The sequence below is a fragment of the Thunnus albacares genome, chromosome 3 (assembly GCF_914725855.1).
Source record: "Thunnus albacares chromosome 3, fThuAlb1.1, whole genome shotgun sequence".
NCBI classification, from domain to species: domain Eukaryota; kingdom Metazoa; phylum Chordata; class Actinopteri; order Scombriformes; family Scombridae; genus Thunnus; species Thunnus albacares.
In genome coordinates, this window is record NC_058108.1 from 19,967,467 (window position 1) to 19,992,757 (window position 25,291).

At 37.3% G+C, this 25,291-nt stretch overlaps 1 protein-coding gene and 1 long non-coding RNA gene across 2 annotated transcripts; one reads left to right on the forward strand and one right to left on the reverse strand.

The window, feature by feature from the left end:
- Positions 1–8,115: 8,115 nt before the first annotated feature.
- LOC122979545 (excitatory amino acid transporter 3-like) lies at positions 8,116–15,630 on the reverse strand. The gene is made up of 14 exons (XM_044347068.1): positions 15,523–15,630; positions 15,339–15,449; positions 13,598–13,738; positions 13,180–13,272; positions 11,608–11,719; positions 11,267–11,309; positions 11,116–11,178; positions 10,837–11,018; positions 10,310–10,420; positions 10,059–10,181; positions 9,750–9,941; positions 9,445–9,579; positions 9,201–9,311; positions 8,116–8,891 (listed from the first exon to the last, which is right to left on the reverse strand). Exons 2-14 carry the CDS (start codon positions 15,442–15,444, stop codon positions 8,744–8,746), a joined length of 1,560 nt encoding a protein of 519 aa, XP_044203003.1. The 5' UTR covers positions 15,445–15,449; positions 15,523–15,630; the 3' UTR covers positions 8,116–8,743.
- Positions 15,631–15,888: 258 nt separating this feature from the next.
- On the forward strand, positions 15,889–19,236 carry LOC122979546. The gene is made up of 4 exons (XR_006402873.1): positions 15,889–16,380; positions 16,954–17,069; positions 17,491–17,628; positions 18,016–19,236. It is a non-coding gene; the product is annotated as an uncharacterized LOC122979546 (long non-coding RNA).
- The last annotated feature ends 6,055 nt before the right edge of the window (positions 19,237–25,291 follow it).

Consider the following 25,291-nt stretch of genomic DNA (forward strand, 5'->3'; position numbering starts at 1 on the left):
GACCTCAGACTTTTAGGGAGACGATTCCAAAGCTTAGGTTCTGCCAACTGGAATGCACAATCTTGGGTCTCAAAGTGTCCGAGGAACACTTAGAAATGGTTAAAGCACCTAAGAGCTCGGTGTGAGGGTGCAGAAGGTCCACAATACAATGTGGAGACTGGCCATGTAGGGCTCTATAAGTGAGCACCAAGATTTTAAAATGTATTCTAAAATTAACAGGAAGCTAATGTAGAGAGGTTAAGAAAGGTGTAATGGTGACCATCTATTTGATCATGTCAAAAGCCTAGCAGCAGCATTTTGGACAGTTTGTAAGCAGTCCAAGGAAGATTTATTACGGCAGGTAAAAAAAGAGAATTACAGTAGTCTGGACGTGAAGAGATAAAAGCATGTATATGTATCTCTAAATCAACTCTTGACACAACAAACCTGAGTTTGGCTGTTTCTTAAATGAAAGAGACATAATCTAGTCAGAGTCCTAATATAGGCATCAAAACTCATGGATTGGTCATAAATCACACCAAGATTACGCAGACTAGACCAAGAAGATGGGGACAGGACACCAAGGTTCTGCCTGATCACTGGCTGAAGGTTATCAGGAGCAATAATCAAGGCTTCAGTTTTATCTGCATTTAACTGCAGGAAATGATTTGCCTAATTACTTTTAAACAGTTGTTCAATACAGACAGTCTATCAAGCTCATCACGTTTAAAGGAAAAGTACAACTGGATGTCATCAGCGTACAAATGATAGGAGATGCTTAAACTACCGATAACCTGTCCTAGTGGAAGCATGTATATGGAGAATAAAACAGGCCCCAGGAATGATCCCTGGGGGATGCCAAGTTCACTTACAAAGACTGAAAGTCCTATCAGTAAGATGGGAGGAAAACCACTCCAATGCAGTCCCAGAAATGCCCACCAGGTGTAGCCTGGTTAGCCTGTGGATTAATATGTGGTGGACAACAGTATCGAATGATGCGCTAAGGTCCAATAAAACCACAATCAATGCATCTGCAGCCATTAGGATATTATTTGAAAGCTTAAAGAGAGCCATTTCAGTGGAGTGTAATTTACGAAAACCAGATTGAAATTTGTCAAACACACTATAGAAATCCAGTGTTTAAACAAGTTGCTTTTCAACAACCTTTTCTAAAATTTTGGAGAAGAAATGGAGTTTAGAAATAGGCCTGTAGTTGTCTGGGAGGGAGGGGTCCAGGTTTGGTTTCTTCAACAAAGGTTGGACAATAGTCTGCTTAAAATAGCAGAGGATACATCCTGATTAGAGAGTGATTTATAATATTAACTAAACATTAATTTAAAAACCTTTAAGAACAAAGAGGTTGGTAGCACATCTAGTGGGTTTGAAGAGTTTCATTTTTCCTAACAAGGCTGTAACATCATCTATAGAGTCAAGACAAAAGGTTAGAGGAACCACTAATAAGTGGGCTGGACGAGGGTGAGATGTTTGCCTTAACATTTACAACCTTATCTATAAAATATTTAAAAAAGTTATTGCAGTCACTGTTGGAAAAAATTGGCAAATTTGGAGTGCCCAAAGAGAGAAAACTGTTTATTGTGTCAAACAGAACTTTAGGGTTTCTCTCGCTATAAATAAGAAGATAGATTACATGACAGGCAAAATATGTACACCACAGAACAAGTGTTTGCTTTCCTCCATCCTTCCCTCTATGAGATATCATTATATTGCTGCATTCCTTGGTTATGGTGTAGTCATGTGTTTTAACAACCAGCTTGTGCATTTGTTCTACCTCCTTTCCAACACATCCAGCTGGAACAAAAACACAATGAATGTATGCGATAAGGGCTTCTGAGATGATTACTGCATATCAGTTAGAACAGACAGGCCCCTAGACGCAAACACACATACACAGTCATACACTATTAAATAGCCCCAAAGCAGCGTTAATTAGCCATTCTGTTTACTGTAATTTCTTTTTCAGCATCACCCTGCTTCCCTTGAGAGAGATTGTGGTCAACCAAAATTAACATAATCTGCTGGTTGCATTTGTAATGCATGCAATTAAGGTAAATTGTGAAAAATACATTTCTATATTTTATAAATCCTGACATGGATTCTGTAAAAAGTTAGGTTTAGGAGGCTGTTTGGACAAAAATTTCATACCCCTAAATAAAGAGATGCAATAAAAGGGTTAGGTTTGCAGTGCAAACTGTACACAGAGAACAGTGTTTTTAGGTAAACCCAGCTATTACTGGAAACAGCACTCCCTTCACTTTGTAGCTGTGTAACGTTTTAAAACCTTTCATCAGGTTCATGAAAATGTTCCACGTTATCAAGAACGCTTATTGAACATGCGATCATCACATGCACTCTTGATAACACTTTCTCACACTGATATCAAAGTCACTGAAAAAGCACTACTTGCTGTCTTATGCCATGTGAGGCAGTATCTGAACCTGTCTGCAGTCTTCATATTGGCTGACTGAGTCACAGCTCTGTGACTCACAGTCTGGAGGAGTGAGCCGTCTGTGTAAACAGGGACTGAGGTGCATCAATGCTCTTAGACTAACATTGTGTCTTGTTTTTTTTTAAAAATAACACCACCAATAACACCGTAATAACACCGTTTCTGAGGATATTCATTTGCCCATTTAGAAAGACCAGATATCATTTCATGAAATGAAATCAGGCTGAAGCCTATAATCTTTTATCAAAAATATTCATTACAGTAAAGCCAAATTTTTATTTATCATCCCTCAAACATACATCAGTATATGTTTTTTTAAGTTAATGAACTGTCATGACTCAGTGTGCACTGAGTTAATCTTCACTTCTTTTTAAACTTACAGACACTAGATGTGTTCATCATGCAGCCTCTGCTTAATGCACAAGCATCATCATCATAAAACATTATCACAACAATAAACTACACTTTGCATTTGATCATGTGAGTTTAGTGGTACATAAAGTCTATAGTTTGTGTACAGGTGTAAATGAAGAGATTTTATTCGATCCAAAATCAATAGGTGACCACAGTCCAATGATCGCTCATGACATTCCCAATAACCAGGTCTGTTGTTATAAATGTGCACATTGACTGGCATGCCAGTCAATGAAAACCAACAGCAGAGGCTGTACCTTAAATAGGGCTTAGACTCTATAGACAAGAGACATGTGGTTTTGTTTTATTATTCAGTTTTAGAGAGTTTAATCAGGTATGGTATTCAAGCATGATATGGTAACCTGTCAGTTCGACAAAACTCTAAGCCTATTTGTCTTGTGCAGAATGCTAAAAAGGTCAAGGGATGAAAGAAAACTATTCTCTGTGGTTTATATACGAGAAGTCTGTGCAAAATAACGATCCATCTCACATCCTTCACTCTGAATACCTTCTGTTTACCTTCTGGCCGACAGTTTAGAGTTCCAAAACGCAGACTGAACCGTTATAAAAACTAATTTGTTCCATCTCCCATTAAGAATTTAAATAGCAGCAGCTTAAGTGCTGTGTTGGTTGGTGGTCACAGAACACTTTATATTTTACAGTAGGGTCTACACTGGCATGTGCAATACTCTAGTTGTATGTGAATTTTGAATGATTGTAAGGATGTTTGCCAAGGATGTTCAGTGTGTCTGGAGATAAATGCTTTGTGATGCAGTGAGCCCATTAAAATTTTCCCTAAGGGGATGATAAAGTACACCTTATCTTCTCTTAGGAACACAGTCCCTTGCTGTGTTAGTTATGATGTTGAAATGCAAACCAGAACATGGAGTTGCCTACTTATCAAAGAACTGTAGACGTTTAAATTTTCATTTTTGTTGGCACTTCATGTTTGCTTAAAGGGTTTAAATTGAAAATACAATTCTTTGTACAAGTTCTTTTACTTTTTGCAAACATGGTATCCCCAAAGAATGTAGTTTCACCACAGAAGAAATTGTTACAAAACTTCAGTAAGCAATGCAATAGGGACAGTGAAGAGACAGGAAATGAGGGGAGACATGCAACAAAGGTCTGTAGCCGGATTCGAACTGTGGACGTCTTGGCCAGCAGGTGAATGGGACGCACCCATTTTGATATCTTTATTTATGTTCACATCTTCAAACACACAGAATATAGATGTTAATCTATAGAGAGTGTTCTGTTCCTCAAGTAAGAAAACCTCATTAAAAATCTCATCAGCATTTGTAGTAATAACTAAAAATCCAGCCCTGCAACAGAGCGGTATTTTTTCAAAAAACAATCTAATCTCTGATAGTGTTTCCAGAGCTTTAAACAATCTTATGATCTTTATCAGAGTATGGAATTTGCTCATTTGGCATGCAGGTGAGATAAGATGCAGTTGAAAGCCCCACAACAGGCTAATAAATGTATCTTCAGTTATTTTTTTCTATTATATACAAGGTCAAGAATGATCTTTCAAGCTACATCTGGACAAATATTTTGCAGGGTGCAGGGAGCAGAACCTCCACAACATCTGTGTATATTCAAATCACTGCATTTTTACAGTTTTGTTATGCTGATCTGGTTCATGGCGCAGATGTTGACATTTTGCATTCAAATTTTTTACCTCAGAGGACCTCATCTAAAGAAAAAGAGCCTCATGGCACAACAACAAAGCCTTTACTCCAAAGACATGACTTCTCTTTCCACTAGCATTGTTCTAGTGATAGCCGAATGAACCCACAATGCAGCCACATCACTGCTCTCTTTTCCTCCTGAGGTCCGTCTTTGTCCTCTTCTTACTGTTAAAACAGGGTTTAATTTGCATGCAAACCACAGATTTCATTCTCTCTCTTGCTTAATCATCTGCCAGCCAATTATGTTACCTGCAGTATTCACATAATTACTAAATTAAAAATATTCCTCTAAATCAAAGGCCCAGCTCTGGCACATTGTTTTTGTGTCACTGAGCACACTTTTATTCAGGGAAATGTATCTGCTATGTCATTATCACAAACACATTATACACGACTAGTCTAACTAATGTTCAGTATTGTATTGCTTTTCTTGAACTAGGTCCATGCTTCCTGTCCCCCCAGATGTGGCCCCCACATTTGAGTAGAAGGTGTGGGATGTTGTGATAAGATGAAATAAACCAGTGTATGAAGTGAAAAGCAGATTAATTCTAGGACAGAATCCAGTGCTTTCTTCCAGATATCTTGTCACACAGGTCGAGCACAAAACATCAGACCCAAGGGCATCAATTTACTGAACCCCAACACGGCACAAATTTGAAAAATAAGTCACACAATATGACAAATACTTGGACCTTTATGCAAATATTACATTATTAATATTACAGGATCATGCATGAGTAGGAATACTGTAAAATCTAAAACTCAAACAAAAAAGCACTGATCAAGACAAGCATGCAAGTACACACACATACACACACAGAGGGTAACAGGTGTAATATGTTACAGTCATCAAAGCTTTTGAAAAAGAGCTTTTGCCGTGCAGCTAGTCGTCCTCCTGTGCTCTTGCATCATCTTGCAACATTTTTTTTAATTATTTGTGACTGCATCTGCATCCAAATATGACCTTTATGCAACACATGTGCTAGAGTTTTCCTCTTATGGGAGGACAGGAGCATACATTTTTGCAGAAGTCTACAAGGAAGTGTGAATGCATTAATGCTGTTCTCTTAAAACAGAAACTGAAAACTCAAATATTTTTGTATCCCCAGTTGAAAGAAGCATTTCTTTCTGGAAATGCGCTTTGCCTTTATCTTGAATTAGTGATCCCACAAAATGAAACCCCCAAATCTGCATCAGATGAGATTTATAGTCATTCCATAAATTTCAGTGTAGCTGATTGCATTTCCTGGTGTTCAGGAGGTGTTCCACTCACTGTTCCTCTTTACTGCTACATCATGAAGCCAGGAGCCTGCGTCTGTTTCAACAGTCAATCAAGCATTTCTTAAGAACCATTTCAGTCAAACATTTGAGCTAGTGACTCAGTTTAACTATAGTCACTACAGCTCTGTATGTGATGGTTGGTGAAAAGGCTGATACATGTGCAAACACACAATTTCCCTTCTGTCTGAGTGACACTATGGACCGAGACAATAATCCAGAATATGTCCAGAACATGAACTTATGCTTGCATGGCATGAAAGATAAGATGGTATAGAAACTGATGGATGGATATTATGAGGTCATTGCATATGATGTGTCACATAAACCATTAAATGGCAATGAATGACTGAAATTGAAACTGTGGGTCATGATTGGGTTGAAGCCTTACAGTATAAAGCCAGATCATGGTGCTGAAGTGACAAATAAAGGATTGGTGATGGAAAATGTTAAGGCACTTTTAGTCTTTTAGTCTGCATCAGAATGACATGGCCTCCTGTGAATGGCATTCCTTGTGACTCGGGAGTTAAGTGTTTTATATGTCGAAGTCAATGGCAGGATTAATCTCAGCACCTGGGCCCTACTATTCCTCCCCCTCTGTGTGTGTTGTGTACAGTATTTCTGAAATATTATATGGCCCCAACTTTTCTGTGTGGTAAATTTAATTATAGTGTACGTATAAACAATATGTGTCCAATATAAGCACAGTATCAATTGAAGTAATGGTGCAAAGCCCATGTTGTTATATTGTCATTTAGCAAAGCCTTATTGGTGTATTTTGTTAGTTTTGTATATTGTGTTATATTTGTGAAATGTAATTTAAAATCTTCCCAGTTTACATCCTCCATTTTAAAACAGTGTTTTATCAAGTGACGGGTCACATAAATGGGTCATTCATTAGCAAGCTAACTCTGCCTGGTACAGTTACCTGCTTTATATTCCAGCCTGGTGGAAATTAGGCAAAGTGCACATATTTAACAGTGAAATATTCCTTTTACTGTGACTGTGACCAAAATCAGAGGCACATTTCACACAAACACTCACACCAATATAAAGTTACACTCTTGATCCCTGATATGACACTTGTTGGCCTTCAAATCCAAAGTGTGTGATGAAGCATCGTGCTGCTTAAAACTAAGTGGCACTTCATCCTCTTTAAGAACAGAGCAATGAGGGTTGACTCTACTCATCATTGCCGGCTATTTTCCTTCACCTGTGCCTCAAGAAGGGGGAGATCATAAATGAGACTACAGTGTTGATGCAGAGAACAACAGCATGGTATGAAACAGAGTAAGATGTGTATGTGAACAGCATGTCTAACATCATGATCCCCACCTGCACAGGACATGATTACATTTGTTTGATAGGCATTTAATGAAACAGTCACTGTTGTTAAATCAAGTCTTTATGAATTATTATTAAACTATTTTAAGAGTCTATAGTAATACATATGTGTATCATGTATACTGTAAAATATAGTATAAGTCTGCTTTATGTTCCTGCCAACTGTGCAGCTCTGTGCTCTGAAGGAGAAATATTTCACTGAAGCAAAACACTGTTCAATTTCATGAATCAGCTCTTCTCTCATTGGTTTAAAATGCATTTATCATTAAAAGCAGATGATGTAATGTTTAGATTGAAATACTGTTGAAAATTTACCATTACAAATTCAAAACTGTTTAGCCATACCTCACATCTTCTCTTCTTTAAAAAAACAAAACAAAACAAAAACTTGTTAATGTCCAGCTATCCAGTTTAGGAATCACACAGTAACTTGGAGAACAGTAGTTATAATACATTCATGCAAGTGTGTTTTTAAACTCACATGGGTGGGGAGTCTTCAATTCTCAGGGGACCCAGAAGAATGAAAACTAAATAAATCTAAGACACAGATGCTTTTAAACAAATCTTTTTAAATAAATTTCCACAGCCCGAGTTTATGTTGATGATCTTCAAATGTCTTGTTTTTTTCCCCAAAAAACCCCAAGGAAATGAACTTTACCATAACAAGACAAAGAAACCCATAAAATCATCACATTTGAGAAGCTGGATCCAACAAATATTTGGCATTTTGCTTTAAAAATTACTAAAACCATTTTTCAATTATCAAAATAGTTGCTGATTAATTTTCTGTCAATTGATTAATTGTTGCAGCTCTAGAAGATTCATTTCAATCTCTAACTGACAGACTGTGTCACAGCATTATGGAACAAATAATATCACACATACTGCTAACATACGGAAACATGCAGGGCAGTTAAAGGACAGTTATATGCTTTTTTGTTCAGATATTTATTTGGAAACAAACTACAGTATAACCAGGACAATAAAATCATATCTACATAAAATAGTCAATGAAATAACATGTCAAAGAAAAAGCAATAACTACATTTTTTCAGAGAATTATTTTTCAGCCAGCAGTTCAGATCCTGTTAATGCTGAGCTGAGGCCACTCGTACTTGAGCTGCTGTCTCTATCTTACTTACAATTATATTTACATAAAACACATTTGAATCCTAATGAATCAAATTAAGAAACCAACACTAAAAGCTTATTTAAAAGTACACTGACAAAATCAAAACACAAATGAATGAAATGAAAATTAAATGAAGCAAAGTCAAATAACACATTTTTTTTCTAACTGTGCGCAATTACTTTATATCTACATAAAATACAAAACAGGATAAATTTGATTCCCAATAAAGCAAATTAACAAATACTTGCCAATTGACTTATTTTACAACACACTGACAACATCAAAAAGCAAAAAATGTGATAAATGCAACAGCAAATGAATGAAATTATAACAAATCAAATAGAGACAGTGCAATTCTTGGTGGGTGAGAATTATTTTCAATGTCAACCCTGTTCACGTTGTTGATGCTCAGACCTGGTTCACGCTGAGCTGAGGCTAAACATGTTTGGGCTTCGGCTGCTGTCTTGGAGCTGTGGCCTTTCCGTGTTGTCCTGGGGCTTGAGTAGGGACCTGGCTGCTGGCATGAACCTCCACCTGGACCTGAAGCTCCTCACTGTCAGTGTAAGGCTCCATTACCATGGCGCTGAATAACACATAGATACATTTTTTTCATCTCCATGTTAATGAATGTGGGTAACTGTGAGCAACAGGAGAACCTTCTACTGGTTTGCTCTGCTCACATACTCTCATTATCTGCTAATAGAAACAATGTGTCCTTGTTCCCCAAAGTGGAAATAAACACTTTTGTCAGCCATCAGGAACTGGATCTAGACAAATCTTGTCCTGAAAAAATGCTTCATTAAGACTGAAAGATGAATCCAATATTTACTGATGTTGTTTTTAATGCTGTTAAAAAATAAACAAAAAACACCAAAATCAACTAAAATTGCACCTTGTCACATTCTGCTCCTCCATTTCGTCCAGTTCTTTTCTCGACAGATGCTCAACGATGGCCACGCCAAGGCAGTCTCCCAGGACGTTGACGGCAGTGTTGCCGCGGTCCCTGGAAGAAAACAAACCACAGTAATCTATGAAAGCAGAGGATATCTGCTTCTTTACACTCTGTGGTTTAATATCAGGAGCAAAACAAGCAGGTGTAGTAATCTCTGCCTGCCAAAACCACAGGTTAAACTTACAGCAGCCATTCTAAAGCCAGCAAAAGGGAAGCGTCCCTTGCAGGTATCCCAATGACTGTCAAAATGAAGAGGGTGGTGACTGTTCCTGTGGCTGGGATCCCTGCTTCACCAACACTGGACACTGCGACTGTCATACTGCAGAGGAAAAGCAGATGAACATGAACAACCACATACTAGGGTGATTGTGCCACTCTGATGATTGAACTGTAACACAAATGCTTTTTAAGCACAAAGTTGACACTTAGACATATTTTTCAATTACCAAGTAGAACAGGAAGCAATGAAAAAATATGACAGTGACTTACGCAATGGTAAATAACTGGCTCCATCTCAGATTGATGTTGTTGAGTTGGCCGATGAAAACTACTGCAGCCATTTCATAAAGGGCCGTTCCGTCCATGTTGATATTTATCCCAATAGGCAGCATGAAGCGAGTGATTCTTTTGTCAATCTTGTTTACGTCCTCACAACATCGGAAAGTCAGTGAGAACGCGTAGCTTCGAGACACAGTGTATCCTCCATTAGATTAAATATCTATTTATCCATCTAGCCGTCTCTCTGTGATACGATAATGCTGAAGACTGAAATAAAGATCAAAGTTGTGATTTGCTTACCTGCGTGAGATGAGTATGGCCCTAATTAAGGCGGGGGAAACCCCCTTAATGACAGAAAAGGGGTTACGCCTCACACACAGGATATAGATCAGTGGTAAAACTAGTCCTCCGTGGATAATGAGCCTGAAAAAGAGCAAAAACTACAAGCTCAACACTGATTATACAAACAAAACTACTGACAGCAATAAATAGAGTTTGCACTCACAATGCTGTAAACTGTAACAGTGCAAATAGAGCAAAGGGGAACACACCCACAGACAACCACCGCCGTGAACTTTCCCATTTTGAAGACAGTCTCCCAGTCGTCGCCAACCTCAACAACATAACTCGCAGTCATGAACAGCACTCCTATCGGCAAGAAGCTGGAAGATGAAGGGAATACTGCTATTACTTTGTTAATGGAAAACAACTTTACAAGAAAACATAACAAAACTTTTAGACAGATGAAACAATTGAACAGATGATTGTTACAAAAAAAAAGAACCTGAATAACAATATGTAATAATAATTCAACAGGAAACCCATTAGGAAGAAGAGAAATGTGAACCAAGGGCAGAAGAAGAGCGAAAGATGCAATATGTTGTCCCCAATTTTACTATTTTTGGTAACAACAGTCACACACAGAAAATAACCCATTTTAACAGTTCATTCAGTGCACATTGCAAGACATTTACTGTTTTTCTGTAAATAAATAAAACATGGATGTACATGTTTTAATATCATATTGACTATGCAGAAGTTAGGATTTTCTTCCATCATACGTGACATTTAACCTCACCCTATTATCAATCTGACCACGTGTATGGTGGCTTCGTTGATGGCAGTTAGAATATCCACAAACAGTTTCCCTCTGTTGCCCATCTTCCTGAGGGCCAGTCCAAAGATAAAAGACCAGACAATCACTCCCAAAGTATTGAATCCATCAATTTGATTGCCCACCAGGCGCACTTCGGTGGTTTTCTGAAACAAGATGACCGACTCAGTGAGAACAACGGTCTGATTGCGACTCCCTGTAGCATCTGCACACAATGATGGTGAAAAAGGAAAAACTGTTTACCGTTTCCAGGCTTGAATTTTGATCGACTACTTCAACTTCAATCTCCACCTTCTGAGTCTTGTACTAAGAAACAAAAAATCAGAAATATCACATTGTCTCCATCACATGAGCAAATGACCTGCATATTACATAACCGAGCAATAAAACATACCTGTTGAAAGCTGGCCAGAACCAGATTTTGTGGCACCATGTTCCTATAGAGAGTGAGAGAAATTTAAACACGTCTACCGCTGTGGAACTGATGAGTAAAAATGCAATTATAATGCAGAATATAATGTAATGTTTGCCTAATTTCACCTCACATACATTATTTCTGTGTAATAAAACACTGATGGATGCAGCTCTAAAGGAAAAGCAGTGATTTGAATTCTCTGATTAAACGTTTCAGCATTTTCTGAAATGTTACTGGCTGAACTGGAAACTGACACATGCAGTGAAATCAGTAGTGTTGGGATTTATGACGAGCTATGGGAAGACATACTTTCTTCTCACCTGATTAGATCCAACAAGGCATTGACTGTGGAGAAGGTTTCATCATCGTCATCATCTATCTCAATGGGAGTATGACCAACCCCGGGCTTGATCAACAGCACCAATATTAATCCTACAACGCATCATCCAGGATTGAACAACATAAGAAGCAAAAACAGCATCTGTCTATAGCTGTTTCATATCGGCTAAGCACTGATGCTACACTGTGGCCTGGTTAATATGTCATTATGTAAGTGATGTATCAGCTCTTTGTTTTAAGTGAAACTGAACAGATTCTGTGGAAAACCAAAAGGTTTTAAAAAAGTAGGCAAATGTGAGTTTTTAAAAAACAGTTCCAATATTTCTTCTGTTTCTTCTGTATTTCTAGCTGTGGCTGAAATGACAACATATGTCTGAGGGATCAAAGTGAGTTGTATCATCTGTCACACTTCATCTGTTGTTGTTAAAAGTTGGGCTGTAATAATGTAACAAGAGTTTTCATTGCTGATTGCTCTCTCAATTGATCGATTAGCTCTAAAGGAAACAGAAAAAAAATAATTGGGAAGTAATATGAAGTTCACATTGCAGTTCCCTGAGCTTGAGTTGACATTTTTGCATCTTTATCGCAGGGCAGGAGCTCTGAGATGCACTACAGAGTGACTATGACATGTTAGTTAATTCTTATTTGGGATCTTGACGTTTAGATCGGGACGGGGATTCTACAATGGTGGGTTAGGCCGATTATGTGCCAGTTTTATGTTTTGTTTGAAAGTGCTCTGGGTGGGAAGGCGGTTCCTTCACAGGCAAAAAGAAATGAGAGAGAGGAGGGGAAACATTTTTCTTTGTGGAATTGCTCTTAATACATTTAACTCAATAAAAACACAAATAAAAAATGTCATGCTAGATTGATAAAGAAATAACTTAACTACAACTAATGATACCAGTTAGTTCATAGAGCTGTTTCAGTAGCACTTCATAAAAGTTAACCAAGTGCTTTGAGGAACAAAAACGTGCATAATTATAGAGTCTGGCATTTGAATTTCTACCAGTTAATTGTTGAAATATTTTGAAACCCCACTGAATAAATCTGAAAATATTTCAAAGAAAAGAAGAAGAAAAGAAAGACATGTCACTTTCATCATCATGGATACATACCACTAGGGGCAAGTGGGAAAATGTTTGTCTTTGATTCCGACTTAAAGCATAAAAAAATGCTTCAGGTCATACCTGTTATGGTATGACCTGATTAAGTGGTTGTATGAAGAAATGTGCATGAAACAAGTGATTGTACTAATTGCCTGGAAATTTTAATTAATTTTAAGTAATTTGCAGGTATTTAGTGATTCATTTTTTGAATATTTTACAGAGAGGGTGATGCAAGTTTTACAAATTATAAGAAGAAAAAAGTGTTAAGATGGTTTAATTGTTAAGTACCTACTCATTATATTTGCATTCAAACATAGTTGTTAATTTGCAAAAAAATAACTGACAGAAAATACTTAGTTTTCAGTGGGAAGTTTTGTATGTTAAGCTACATACTAGCATATTAGGTTGTCTCTTAAAAACCATGTTTTGATGCACAGCGTTTCTCACCTGTAGTCACAGACAGAAGAGTGGTTGTGATAAAGTACACTACTGCACGGATAGTGATTATTCTGGAGGTGCCAAGACTTAGGCTAGAAACTCCTGTGAAAAAAAACAACACATGCTGAAGTCTGCAGACTAAAGACAGAGGATCAATATATTCCTGTGTGAGTGTTACATCATTGTAAAGTAGTGGAGCGTAGTGTAATAACTACAGCAACACAGTTACTGTACACTTAAAGAATGATCAATGAGTTTAGTTTCTTCACAGCCTCACTGAGGATTATTTTCAAACATATATAATTGTGAAATTGTTGTCAACTATGCAAATGATTATCCAGATACAGCATGGTTCTTTTAAATACTATGTGTATAACATGCATAACCTGTAAGAGTTAAGAAAATGAGAAATATAAATGTGGCTCACCCGTTATCACACTTGTTACAATGAGAGGAACGGTAACCAACTGAAGCATACGCATAAGTACTTCTCCCGGAAAGCCGATGTAGATCTTGTCGAGGTTTGACAGATGGACGAAGGTCTTCAGGACCATGCCGAGAACAACTCCTGTGAGGCAAAAACATACAAATATTACAACTTCAACACAGCTGAGTAAATATGAATGCAACAGTCAAGTTAATCTCCTTTCCTTCCTTAGCATAAACATAAAATAACAACATAACAAACATATATCAAAGTAATGGGGTTACTGAACACTGTCAAGCCAAACCAACAACTGAGCCATTAAAATTAAATGTCATATTAAGGCTAAAATATGGCCCTTAAATCAATATGTAACGTCAAATAAACCATAATCCATTATTGTTTTGTTGTCATGACTGCAGATATGTTATAGGCCTATGTTATTGTATTGAATTTGTGTACTGTGAATCCTGATATGCTTACATTACAATATAATTCAGTATATTTCAGACCGCAAGTCCGCATTACAAGAGATAAAATTTAAAAAATCAAAATCCCACATACAAATTTAATCAGAAATATAGATATACAGATTATACAAAGGCTCCTTATCAATGCCTAACATGTGGGTACAAAACGCTGATGAACAAATGACTCTATATATGGCTCTATAACATCTTGGCACACATAATAACATCCTCATGGTAACAGTATAAGCGAATGTATACTGCTCTCAGGTTAGCAGTAAACATAAAAGAAGATTTTAACAGCAAGACTTTCACATCAGCTGAGCACATATGAAATATACATACATGCATTTTACCCTGAGCAAATAATTTGTCAATACATTATGTGTACAGTACAGTACGTGTTGCTATCATATAAGACAACAGAGTTAAAGAGTTGGTACAATGTAATGATTGGTATTTTAATGACTTAAATGATTAATCAATTATAAAAATAGTTGTGCTAACTTTTCCGTTTATCACCTAATCATTTCGGCTCTACTGGATATACAGCAACGGTTTCAGCTGAATCTGTAACTGATAAATAGTCACAAAAAGTTCAACTTACAAATGCTGTGCTAACAAAAAAGTTAAAATTTAGAAAAATGGCAAAATGGCAAGTTTCATGTCTGAGAGAGCAACAGTTGAATTGCGTTGATTGAGGGAAACACACAGTCCAGTCTTCTGACACTGACTAATTAACTAAATAACTGATTAAAGTTTATAATGAAACCCATTTTGTTTTGGGTCATTTAACGTCTCCCCGTGAGCGCAAGTGCGATGATTTAAACTGTCCGCTGGATGGTGCTGTTTAGCCTGGTGTGATATCAGATAGTTTGTAACTGCACGGTTGTCCTAGCAACAGATGTGGTATTTTCATTTAATTTCTGTAACATGGCCTCAAAAGTGCATTTCTCTATGCTGTGAATATGTGGACGTTACCTTTACCGTACAGTAGTAAAATGTCAGATGGTGTTAGCCGTTTATTTAAGAAGTATCTGTAGTGTAGCAAAAGCAGTTAGGGCAGTTTAGTTAGGACTAAGACATCAATTGGCGGGGTAAACTAATAAAACCTATCAGCTAGTTCATTTTTGTCCTGGTAAAATACACAAACATAAACATGGTTTTCAAAACAGAAAAATTAGTTGTATTAGTTAGCTCACTTTGCCAAGTTTCAGACCGTTACAGAGCAAGAAGCTAGCCTTAGCTAGCAGTAGCGTTATGGAGTCGTGACTTACCAAAAGCAACACCAACCAGACTCGAAATTGTTAACATCTTACTGGTCCGGGCAATGAACGTCAAGCATCTGCCGCAATAGCCTGCGCCTTTACCTTCCATTTTCATGCAGTCTAAAAGAAAACAGACTCACGTTAGCTGTCCAGCTAATTATCACTGTATGGATTATTTTAAGTCATTACTCACTAAAATAGATGAATTATGGATGAAAATCAGTCTTAAGTTTGTCCTGTTGTGGTGAGTTTAGCGTTCAGCTTCAGTCTCTGTTGTGGTTCGAAAGTAGATCGGCATAGAAATTCATGTCATCTTCGAAAGTAAACAGACTGTCAGATTCCCGCTGTGTCACAAACCATAAAAAGGGACACGTTACAACTGTGACAAGTGAAGAAACAGGTGGTTGCTTGAGAAAGACCACTAAGGCTGATTTATGGCAGGTCGTTCGACACTTTTGATAAGAATGACATGACATATTTTCAACAGAAAAAAGTGTCACTTGACACGCACCTGGAGTATTTTGATATGTCGCGGACACCGTCGTATTTTGTCGCGCAATGTGATTAGGTAGTGTTACTAACGTTGCCATGGAGATTGTAGTTTCCCTGAACGTCCTTATTGATATTTTGGTCTGTAACTTTAGATAACTTGTAACCATGGATGTATAACGTCCTTGTTTAATTAGTCCCGGTCGGGATGATATAATGTAACTAAACAAGCCGACTGGAGGATAGTGTCTGGTTACCATGGAGACGACTGAAACCTTTCGCCAAGCATAAATTGAAGTGTCGAGCGACCAACCATAAATTAAGGAACCTACATTTTATAGGTTCCTTGCTGTAAATCAGGAAGTGGAACACACATTGTATTTAAAACCAAGTGTAGTAAATGATAAAGTTTTTCTAGCGAGGGCAAACTATTGGTGTGATTCAGGTAGGACACTTCCAGGATCTGCACTCTGCAGCGCTGCTAACGGGGGAAGGTGTCCTTTCATCATCACTGGAGAGAGTCGATGATGTATAAACTATCCCACCTAAAGTTACTAATAAGGTCTGTGAAAATATAAAATTCTGTTGGCTGTCATGTAGTCTATGAACTCTACTGTTTCCTGTTTAAAGCCACGGCGCAGACACTCACTGATATTAATACATGATCCTTTGACTTGTCTCATAAGTAGACATTTGGGTGATTTGGTGTGATTTTTTTTTTGTCCACATTTACATATGATGACAAACATTTATATACTTTACCTTGATCAATCACGTCTGGCGACTGGCGCACAGCTTTGTTCATATACCTTCAATTAATTCTTTCCCACAATTTGATAGTTTGAGTTTCTGTAAAGTGAAAAAGAGACAAACGAAGGATTTTAGCAGTGTAAATAAATATCAGTGAGGTCAGAAGACATGCAGCATTGCAGCTCAAGTAAAAATAATAACTTTAAAAAACAATTAAAACAACAATTTTAACAATTAAAACAATTAAAAGTGATGATAAAATAATGGATAAAAATAACACATAAAAGTAACAGATAAAATAATTAAGCAACAGCCATACAGTAGAAGTAAGTTTTGAGTGACAATTTAAAAGAAGGCAATGAATTTTCTAATCTATGTTCCTCAGATAAGCTATTCCAAAGGGTTGGAGCCCTGACAGTAAAAACCCTGTCATGCTTGATCTTCAGCCTTGAAGGGGAATAGTTAACAGGGTCTTATCAGAGGATCTCAAGCTACGGGCTGGTGAGTAATGATTTAGAAACTCAGCCAGGTAGCTCAGTGCCATACCATGCAGGGCCTTAAAAGTCAAGAGTAAAATTTTAAAATCAATTCTAAAGCGGACAGGCAGCCAGTGAAGGGAAGCTAAAAGATATGATCATGCTGATATAATCATGCTTTCGTGATTTTGGTTAAAAGTCTGCTGGCTGCATATTGGACCCCCTGAAGCCATGCAATCATGTTTTGGCCAAGGCATGTAAACACTGCAATACAATAATCCAGATGAGAAGTGATAAAAACATGAATCACTCTTTGAAGATAATTAAAAGAAATAAAAGGTCTAATTATAGATATATTTCTCAAGTGGAAAAAACTTTAGTGAGCTAGCCTTTTACATGGGACTCAAGACTGAGGTTCTGGTCTAAAATAACAATGTTTTTAACAGTGGGTACCAAATGCTGAGCTAGAGAGCCAAGAGCAGGCAGAACTTGGCCATGAGTGTGCTCAGGACCTATAATAAGGATTTCCATTGTGGAAGAGTTAAGCTGAAGAAAATTTACTGCAATCCAATCCTTAACCACAAGTAGGCAATTACTGTATGCAGGTAAGATAACTTAGCTGATTCAGATGATTTGCAGGACAAGTACAGCTGCATCTGTGTAGCAATGAAATTAAATATTATGCTGTTTGATAATGCGGCCCAAAGGGAGTAAATAAAGAGAAAATAAAATTGGTCCTAGAATAGAGCCCTGTGGCACCCCATACATAGACAATGTTTGAGAGGAGGTAAAGCCATCATGGTAAATGGACTGTACTTGTGTAGCACCTTTCTAGTCTTCTGACCACTCAAACTGCTTTTTACACTATGAGTCACATTTGCACACTAATGGCAGGGGCTACCATGCAAGGTCCCAATCTGCCCATCAGGGGGAATCTAATCTAATCATCTAATCATTCACATCCTCCTCAGGAGTAATTTGGGGTTCAGCATCTTGCCCAAGGATACTTCAACATGCGGACTGGAGGAGCCGGGAATCGACCTGCCCATCTCCCGATTAGTGGACAACCCACTCTACCTCCTGAGCCACAGCCGCCCCAATCAACAGGCATGACAAATTTTCTGTTACAAAAGTATAAGTGGAACTACTGGTGGGCAGTCCTGGAGATACTAACCCATGTCCTCAACCTTTTAATAATAATGCTATGATCCACCATGACAAACATGGTGCTAAAATCAAGAGAGAGCAGGCATCTCACATGGAAGACACTGCAGGTGCATGGCTGAACTTTCCACAACACACTTTAGTTTATGCAGTCTCTATAAGGCCTATGTTAAGGTGCCATCTTGACATAATATACTAAATGTAATAAATAGTGATGAATCACATTAGAAGCCTGCCCTGTAAATTGTATCGGGATGGTTACTGAAACTGACTGAATATGGCACAGCCGTCACTGCTCTCAATACCCCTGCACCAGTTTGACCTTAAATCTCTGGAATATATCTATTCAGTTCATATGTTGATTAGGAAAATGCCCTGAAGTTACCAATGAGATAATCAGTATTCCTACCTGCCTTTTCCTTCTACGAACATCATCTTAGTGCCAGAATAACTTCATCAAATCACCTCTGAAGCTATTTGCTGTTTTCTCGTAATCAAAGTAAAGACAACTACAAAGCTTGCTGCTCATTCTTATGCTGTAATGAAACAATGAATATACAATCGAGTACTGCGCATAAAATAGCAATAACAATTAGCCCTCTATCTACATCTGTCTACATGTAATTGAATTACACTTTGAATGATACTATATTGCATTTAATAGCAATATTGAACAAGAAAATCTTAGCAAAAAGACTTTAAACTCAGGGCTAGCCAGCACTGTTGATTATTTAATGTTAAGTAAAGAAAGCTCACAAACATGTAGCTACTGTTTTACTTACACTATTTAGTTCTGGACCCCTTATAAAAATCTTCTCTTCATACCTCACACTGCAGTTTACACAAGCACAATTTCCAACATGATATGACTTCGACAGCCGCACGGCTAAGCTGCTCCACTAGCTCTGCTGCAACTACAGAGAACCAGGTAGCTGAAACAGAGAGGACAGGACTTAATTAAATATGAATGAAAACATAACATAAAAGCAACTTTTGTTTTTATTGTCAGGACAAATTAAAAACTATTATTGTGAAAATAGGATTTAAAATTTTCCAAAGCCATCCAATCTCAAATATTTGAAGTTGAATGAACACAATGACTTTTATTCTGCTAATTATTGACTGTTACATATCAGGAACTGCCGTTTGAACCAGTTCAGTTTAAGTTTTCTAATTATCTACAAACCTCATGAAGAAACTGAAACACAAAGTGTTCGTCTGTTTCTCAAAACCTTCCACTTTCCCTTTCGTTCCTTCTGAAGATGCAAATCTTTAAAAACAGTTCACTAATCTAACATTTAATTAAGGCTTTGTAATTTTTTGTAACAGCTGGGCTCTGTAGTTTTGAGTAAATCACTTCCTCAGTGGTAAATAGAGGTTTTGTTGGGGACTATTTTCAACTGCGGATTAATATACATTTGGTGCTCTATAGAGTATTTATGGCACCAGGACGGTGTATGAAGGATTGACTCAGAATAAATTGCAGTGCCCACATTCATGGTAATGAAGGAACATGTCACTCAGTGCAACAGTGTGGCTCACTGAAGTCTTTTTTTAGTTTCTGGACCACAGTGAGGTCTACAGCACAGCGGAATGAGCTCTGCCAGGCTTTGTTACACAAATAATACTTGTTGTTGGAACCACTCTGCTGTTTTTTTTTCTTTTCATGTGATTTGTTGACAATAAGAAAAAAAAGAAAAACTTTTCAGGCCTATTAATTAAATTTTAGGTTTTTAGCCCTATAACATCTTAAAGAGAGAGCTTCTTTCCGTCTGTAGCCGGCCTCATCAATAAGACCCAGGACCCCACTGACACAGACTCTATCCTACCCACGGACATTACACATTACATTAATTTAAAATCCCATATTCTCATTCTCGCACATCTGTGATCTTTGATCTAACATGATGTGTTACATTAACATAAACTTGCATTAATGTTATTATTAATTGCACCCTGCATATAGCCTACTGTTTACTTCTGGTCAATATTTTGTATATTTCATCTCATTCTCTTCATTTTAAAATCTAAACCTGTAGCAGCTCTTCTCACATTATTTAGGATTACTTAATTGTGTGTATATTTTTGACTGTGATGCACCACAACACCAAGGAAAATTCCTCATATGTGAAAACCTACTTGGCAAAAAATCTGGCTCTGATTCTGATTGTTAGCGTGATGTGAAATCAGCCAGTGCTCATGTTTAATCCCTGTTTCAGCCAAACTATTTGGGAAACTGGGATTCACAATTATACTGGACAACTGTAGTTCACAAAGGTTTTGGCTAAAATCCAGTTTGTTTTATAGAATCTACCAGTTTACATGCTGTTACACTATGAGATGGAATATTTTGTTGACCACAGATTACTATAAAATAGGCAAAAAAGCCATGATAGTATGCATTAGAAACAACTGCCTGTTAACATAAATATGCAAAACTGGCAACTATTTTTGCTTTACATTCTCTATACATATACTTACTTACTTATCAGGGAGTTTCTGAGTTTTAAAGCTCTTCTTGGAGTCTCGCAGCATTCACAACTCTGATTATCAGGTTAAAATCTGTACTACCTATAACAGAGAGAACATTGTAATTTTGGATATCAGTTTTTGTGGAGGGCAGTGAATTGTATATAAGAGATACAAAAAGATGAAGACTATTTTCCTTATCTTGTAAACAAAAAGTTTGTTGTTTGCTTAATCATATACAGTTGGACACCAGCATTTGACGTCACCTAAAGTCATTTATCAAGAAAGGAAAGCAGTGAACAAATCCAGCCACATGAAAAAGGAAAAATAAAACCTCAGTGACTTCCATCGTTGCCAGCTGGAAGCTGAAGTGATCAATGTCAGGTGTTTCCTACCAATGTTTATACAGTTACCTCAAAGATTGAGACTGAAAACTATATGTGACATACTTTAAGCCTGTCCCTCAAAACATGTGAAAATTCATCAGGATTAAACAACAACTCTGTTTCAGTGTGAGAAAGTAGGACCCTTTCACATATTAATTCTAAAAGATGACAGAATTATATATTTTATTCTTATCTGGCTTCAGTGAGGATTGTAATGTAGACACAATGTAGACACAATGTCATTTACGTAAACAGGGTGATGACGTCTGTGTTGTGTGTACTGTACCCTATGATGGAGTTACATTATGATTATCGTTTTGATTTTTTTTAATCAGCTGAAAAACAAGAGAGACCACTTAAGAATGAGAACATGTATGCTTTCATTCTTCTGCACTCATTGACCTGAGCAGAATTGCAGCCCACGGAGATTAAAAATTAAATTTAAAAAAAAATCCTTGTCTCAGATAATTGTATGTGCATAGAGTGACACAAAATAAGCTGAAGAGTGACTAAGGCTCATATGAGTATGCGTGGGGGTAATGAATAAAATAAAGTCGCTGCTTCTCTCTGCTTTTAATGCAAATATCTGAAATCTCCCTGCAAGTCTGTGTGATGCGGTGTCCTTTAAGTGCCTGGACCTGCAGGTGACAAAATGAAGGATGTGATAAAGTTCATATTAAATTGAGACTTAATTTGTTATGGTTTGGGGGATTTGGATGGTGTGTTCTGGCACAGAATCACCAGCTGCTGCACTGATTAAATGTTAAGCATGTCATCAACAGAGTAAATAATTACATAAATAGACCTCATCATTGCCTCATCAAATACACATGAAGCAGCTGTGCTGGCTGTCCCTACATGGAGGAGGGTTACATGGGGTCATTGGAGTCATTCATAGTCCTGAAGCATTGGAAAAGCTTGCATGAGGATCTCAGTTTAGCTTTAGCAGTTTAGCTTTTGAACATCTTTTAGGCTAATTCACTTTTTAAGATCACCTGTAGATTATTTTTTCTAATGTACTTTTATGTATTTTGGTATTTAATTTGTGTTTTCTGTACTTTCATGCTTACTATGCTTTTACTGGATCGATGTTTTACATGTTTGCGATTTGTGTAGCTCTTCATAACCTTGTTTAAGCTGAACTAATCAGTATTTTTGTATTAACAATGGAAATTATTACTATGTGTAATAGGAAGGGGGTTGCTTAGAGAATTATCACCCGACTCTGCAGTTCCCTCCAGCTCTACGGAGCATTTTAGCATGTGTCAACTCATTTTGGTTTTATGGTCAGAACTTTGCTGTTTTGGTTCACTCTCACTGCTCTCATCAGTGTTGTTTCCAAATGCTGCAGGCAGCCGTTTTCTGCAAAAAAGTCACTGTACCCTACCTACCCGGCAGCAAATGGCAGACAAAGTTAGCGAATAGCTGGTGAACATAGTGGAGAATTTAGCAGCTAAAGAGTAAGATGTATCCCTCAGTAGTTGGTGGAGACCAAAATCAGAGCTAAAAGAAGAGTGAATATTGGACTTGTGTGTGTCAGGTCACCAGAAACATGATTCTTAATGAATAATAATGTTGCCCTGTATCTGCTGTGCTGCCCCCAAGTGGTCAAACATTCACCTAATATAGGTTTAAGCAAAGATTATTATTACTCTTATCATGTTTGTACTTGTACTTCAATACTTAAGGACCCTCATTATACATTCTCTAGCCCCTGACCCGAATCTCAGCCATCACAACTACATGCCTGATCCCAACCCTTGAGCTTAACCTAAACCCAATGCCAAGCATAACCCTAAAACCAAGTCCTAACCTTAAAACAGCCCTTTGAAGATCCCTCTAGAGGTCCAAGACACAAAGTGTATACTTAAAAAGATAGAAAACAAGAGCAGTCATTTGAGGACACTTACTTTTTTCTCTCTTTACAGAAAGAGGGGGGTAGATCGACTCATGTAAACGACCACCTAATGATCTGGGGAAGAACATTGAGGCCTCTTAATGGCTGCATTCACAGCATCAATGCACATTCAGTAAATCATGGACTGGAAGAAGAACTCAGACTGTTACCCACTGTAATCCAGCACCAGCAGAGCAGACATCAAACTGTTTCAAAACACACAGTTCAAACATACAGCTTGTACCAAGACTCCTACAGACATGTTGTCACACCTATTAGTCATGCTAATTTGAATAGCATTTTTTTTCTGCATGAGCTTAAGAAGAAAGACAGAGTTCCCCAAGTTTGAAGAAGCATTTAAAGCACTTTCATCAATCTCTGACTTCTACTCTGTGTGCCTCTGGCACACCTTGAACCAAGCGTGAAACAATATTGTCATTTCATTTGGGCCCTTTCATTGGCTTGAGAACAAGGGTTACAGTTAATTACCAGTATTTACAACAAACAGGAAATATTGCTTAAAAATCCTTTGGAGGTTGCATATGCTGATCAGAGAATGATTATCTTTGTTCTTCTGTCAGTGCATCTGGATTGCAGACCAAGGTGAACTCTATAAATTTAACTACTTTTTACAGTTATCACATTCAAATAAGAGTGTATCTCCTCCAAGTACTGATGGCTAAAAGGGGTTAAGACTTGCAGTTACCTCTGTCTTCATTGCCTTTAGCCTCTGACTCTTCTGATGCTGCTATCTTTGAATCTATATCTCATCTAATTTAAACTATCTGCAACCATTTCTCTAGATGTTAAAAAAATGACATGGAAAGGGGGAATAAACTGCTAAGTCAAAACTTTGTAATTAAAATGAGTTTCCTTCCAAAAACCAATTATCTACTCTGGATGACTCAGGGTCATCTGCCTGCAGGCTGGATCTCTCCTTCCAGTTCTGAGGGAATTGGAAAGCCAAAGGCACAAATCAAACCAACCAGATGATATCTCTCTTTGACTTACTAAAACTTTCTTCACCAGTTGCTTGTTCTCTTTGGTGGCTCCACAGGCTCTGTTTAAATTGCAAAGACACTGCAAGCCTTCAAAATAACACACAATCTAAATTGCTAAAAAACTGTGAAGCTTTATTTTGCAGGTCCAGTAATTTCTTAATGATGTCCTAGGAGGTTTCCTGGAATGGCCAGTGTAATTTAGTACTAATTATAGGGAAATAGAGGCAGTTTTCTGATGCAGTACACACAGTAAATACTCCCTATTTCACATACATTTTAAAGAAGTTACATATTTGTTTAAAGTTTATAAGTGGTTGTTGTTTTCCAGAGGAAGTTTCTTGAAAGAATGGCTACAATTTTAATGAGTGTGAAAATTTTACTCTCAGTATTTGTTGTATTGCATGTAATTAAAACTATACAGAAATGATTATTATTTACATGTGTGCATGTTTAGGGTGATATCAATCAGGAGCTAACTGAAAGTGAAGCAATTTAACACTCTCCATTTCCTAAAATGGAGAGTTTGCATAAAACCTTCATACCATAAAATTAAACTTGTATTTATATTATTTATCCCACACAGCCTTTTAACTCAGTGTTGTTTAATGTTCTGATGTTCTTACGTACAATAAAATAAAATTTCATAAATGTAGCTTGTGCTACACAGCAGGTATTTCCTCCAAATTTGTGTTTGGCATTAACTTTGAGAGAGGGTGTGTAAAACTACCCCACAGCGTAGAGACTCCCTGCAGGTAGATTTGTCTCTATTGTGTTTCTACATCATTGCGTAAATAAGGATTGATTTTTCAGCCTGACATTTGTTTTCCCCCCTGTATTAAAAAGCTTTTTGTTTTCAGATGTTGTTGTTATACATGTATAGTTGCACGATGAGTATTTGGGATTTATTTGATTTTACAGCAGTCACAATAAATATTTTTTTCATGTGGGCACAGGCTGCAATGCCTTTTGACTATGTATAAATATAATATGTATAAGTGTTGGTACAAAAAAATGCTTGCATTGTTTACTTTAAGTGTTGTCCTCGTACAAGTGAATGTCCTTGAACAGCAATAGCCTTGCTGTGAGTGAAGGGCTAATACTCAACTGTTCAGACTGTACTTGCTAATAGGAAGGGACAGCAAACTGTTGGGTTGTCATTTAAATGTAAATGCTGCCCTGAGTGATAAAAATGTTATTCAAGTTAATAGGTTTACAGACTTAGTAAGTGGCCTTGCCATGAATACACCAATTAACTGATGTTTCTGTCTGCTGGTATGAAAAATAAAAGCCCAAACTAAGCAGAACGCTGTAGGTGCTTTCCAACAACAGA

Bases quoted from the DNA above. Each gene is read 5' to 3' on its own strand.
- LOC122979545 (XM_044347068.1), bottom strand. From the start codon at position 15,444: ATGAAAATGGAAGGTAAAGGCGCAGGCTATTGCGGCAGATGCTTGACG. The intron at 11,720-13,179 runs GTGAGAAACGCT...GATGCGTTGTAG, and splicing joins TCTTCTGTCTGTGACTACAG to GATTAATATTGGTGCTGTTG. The intron at 8,892-9,200 runs GTGCAATTTTAG...TGTGTTATTCAG, and splicing joins GAGGAGCAGAATGTGACAAG to CGCCATGGTAATGGAGCCTT.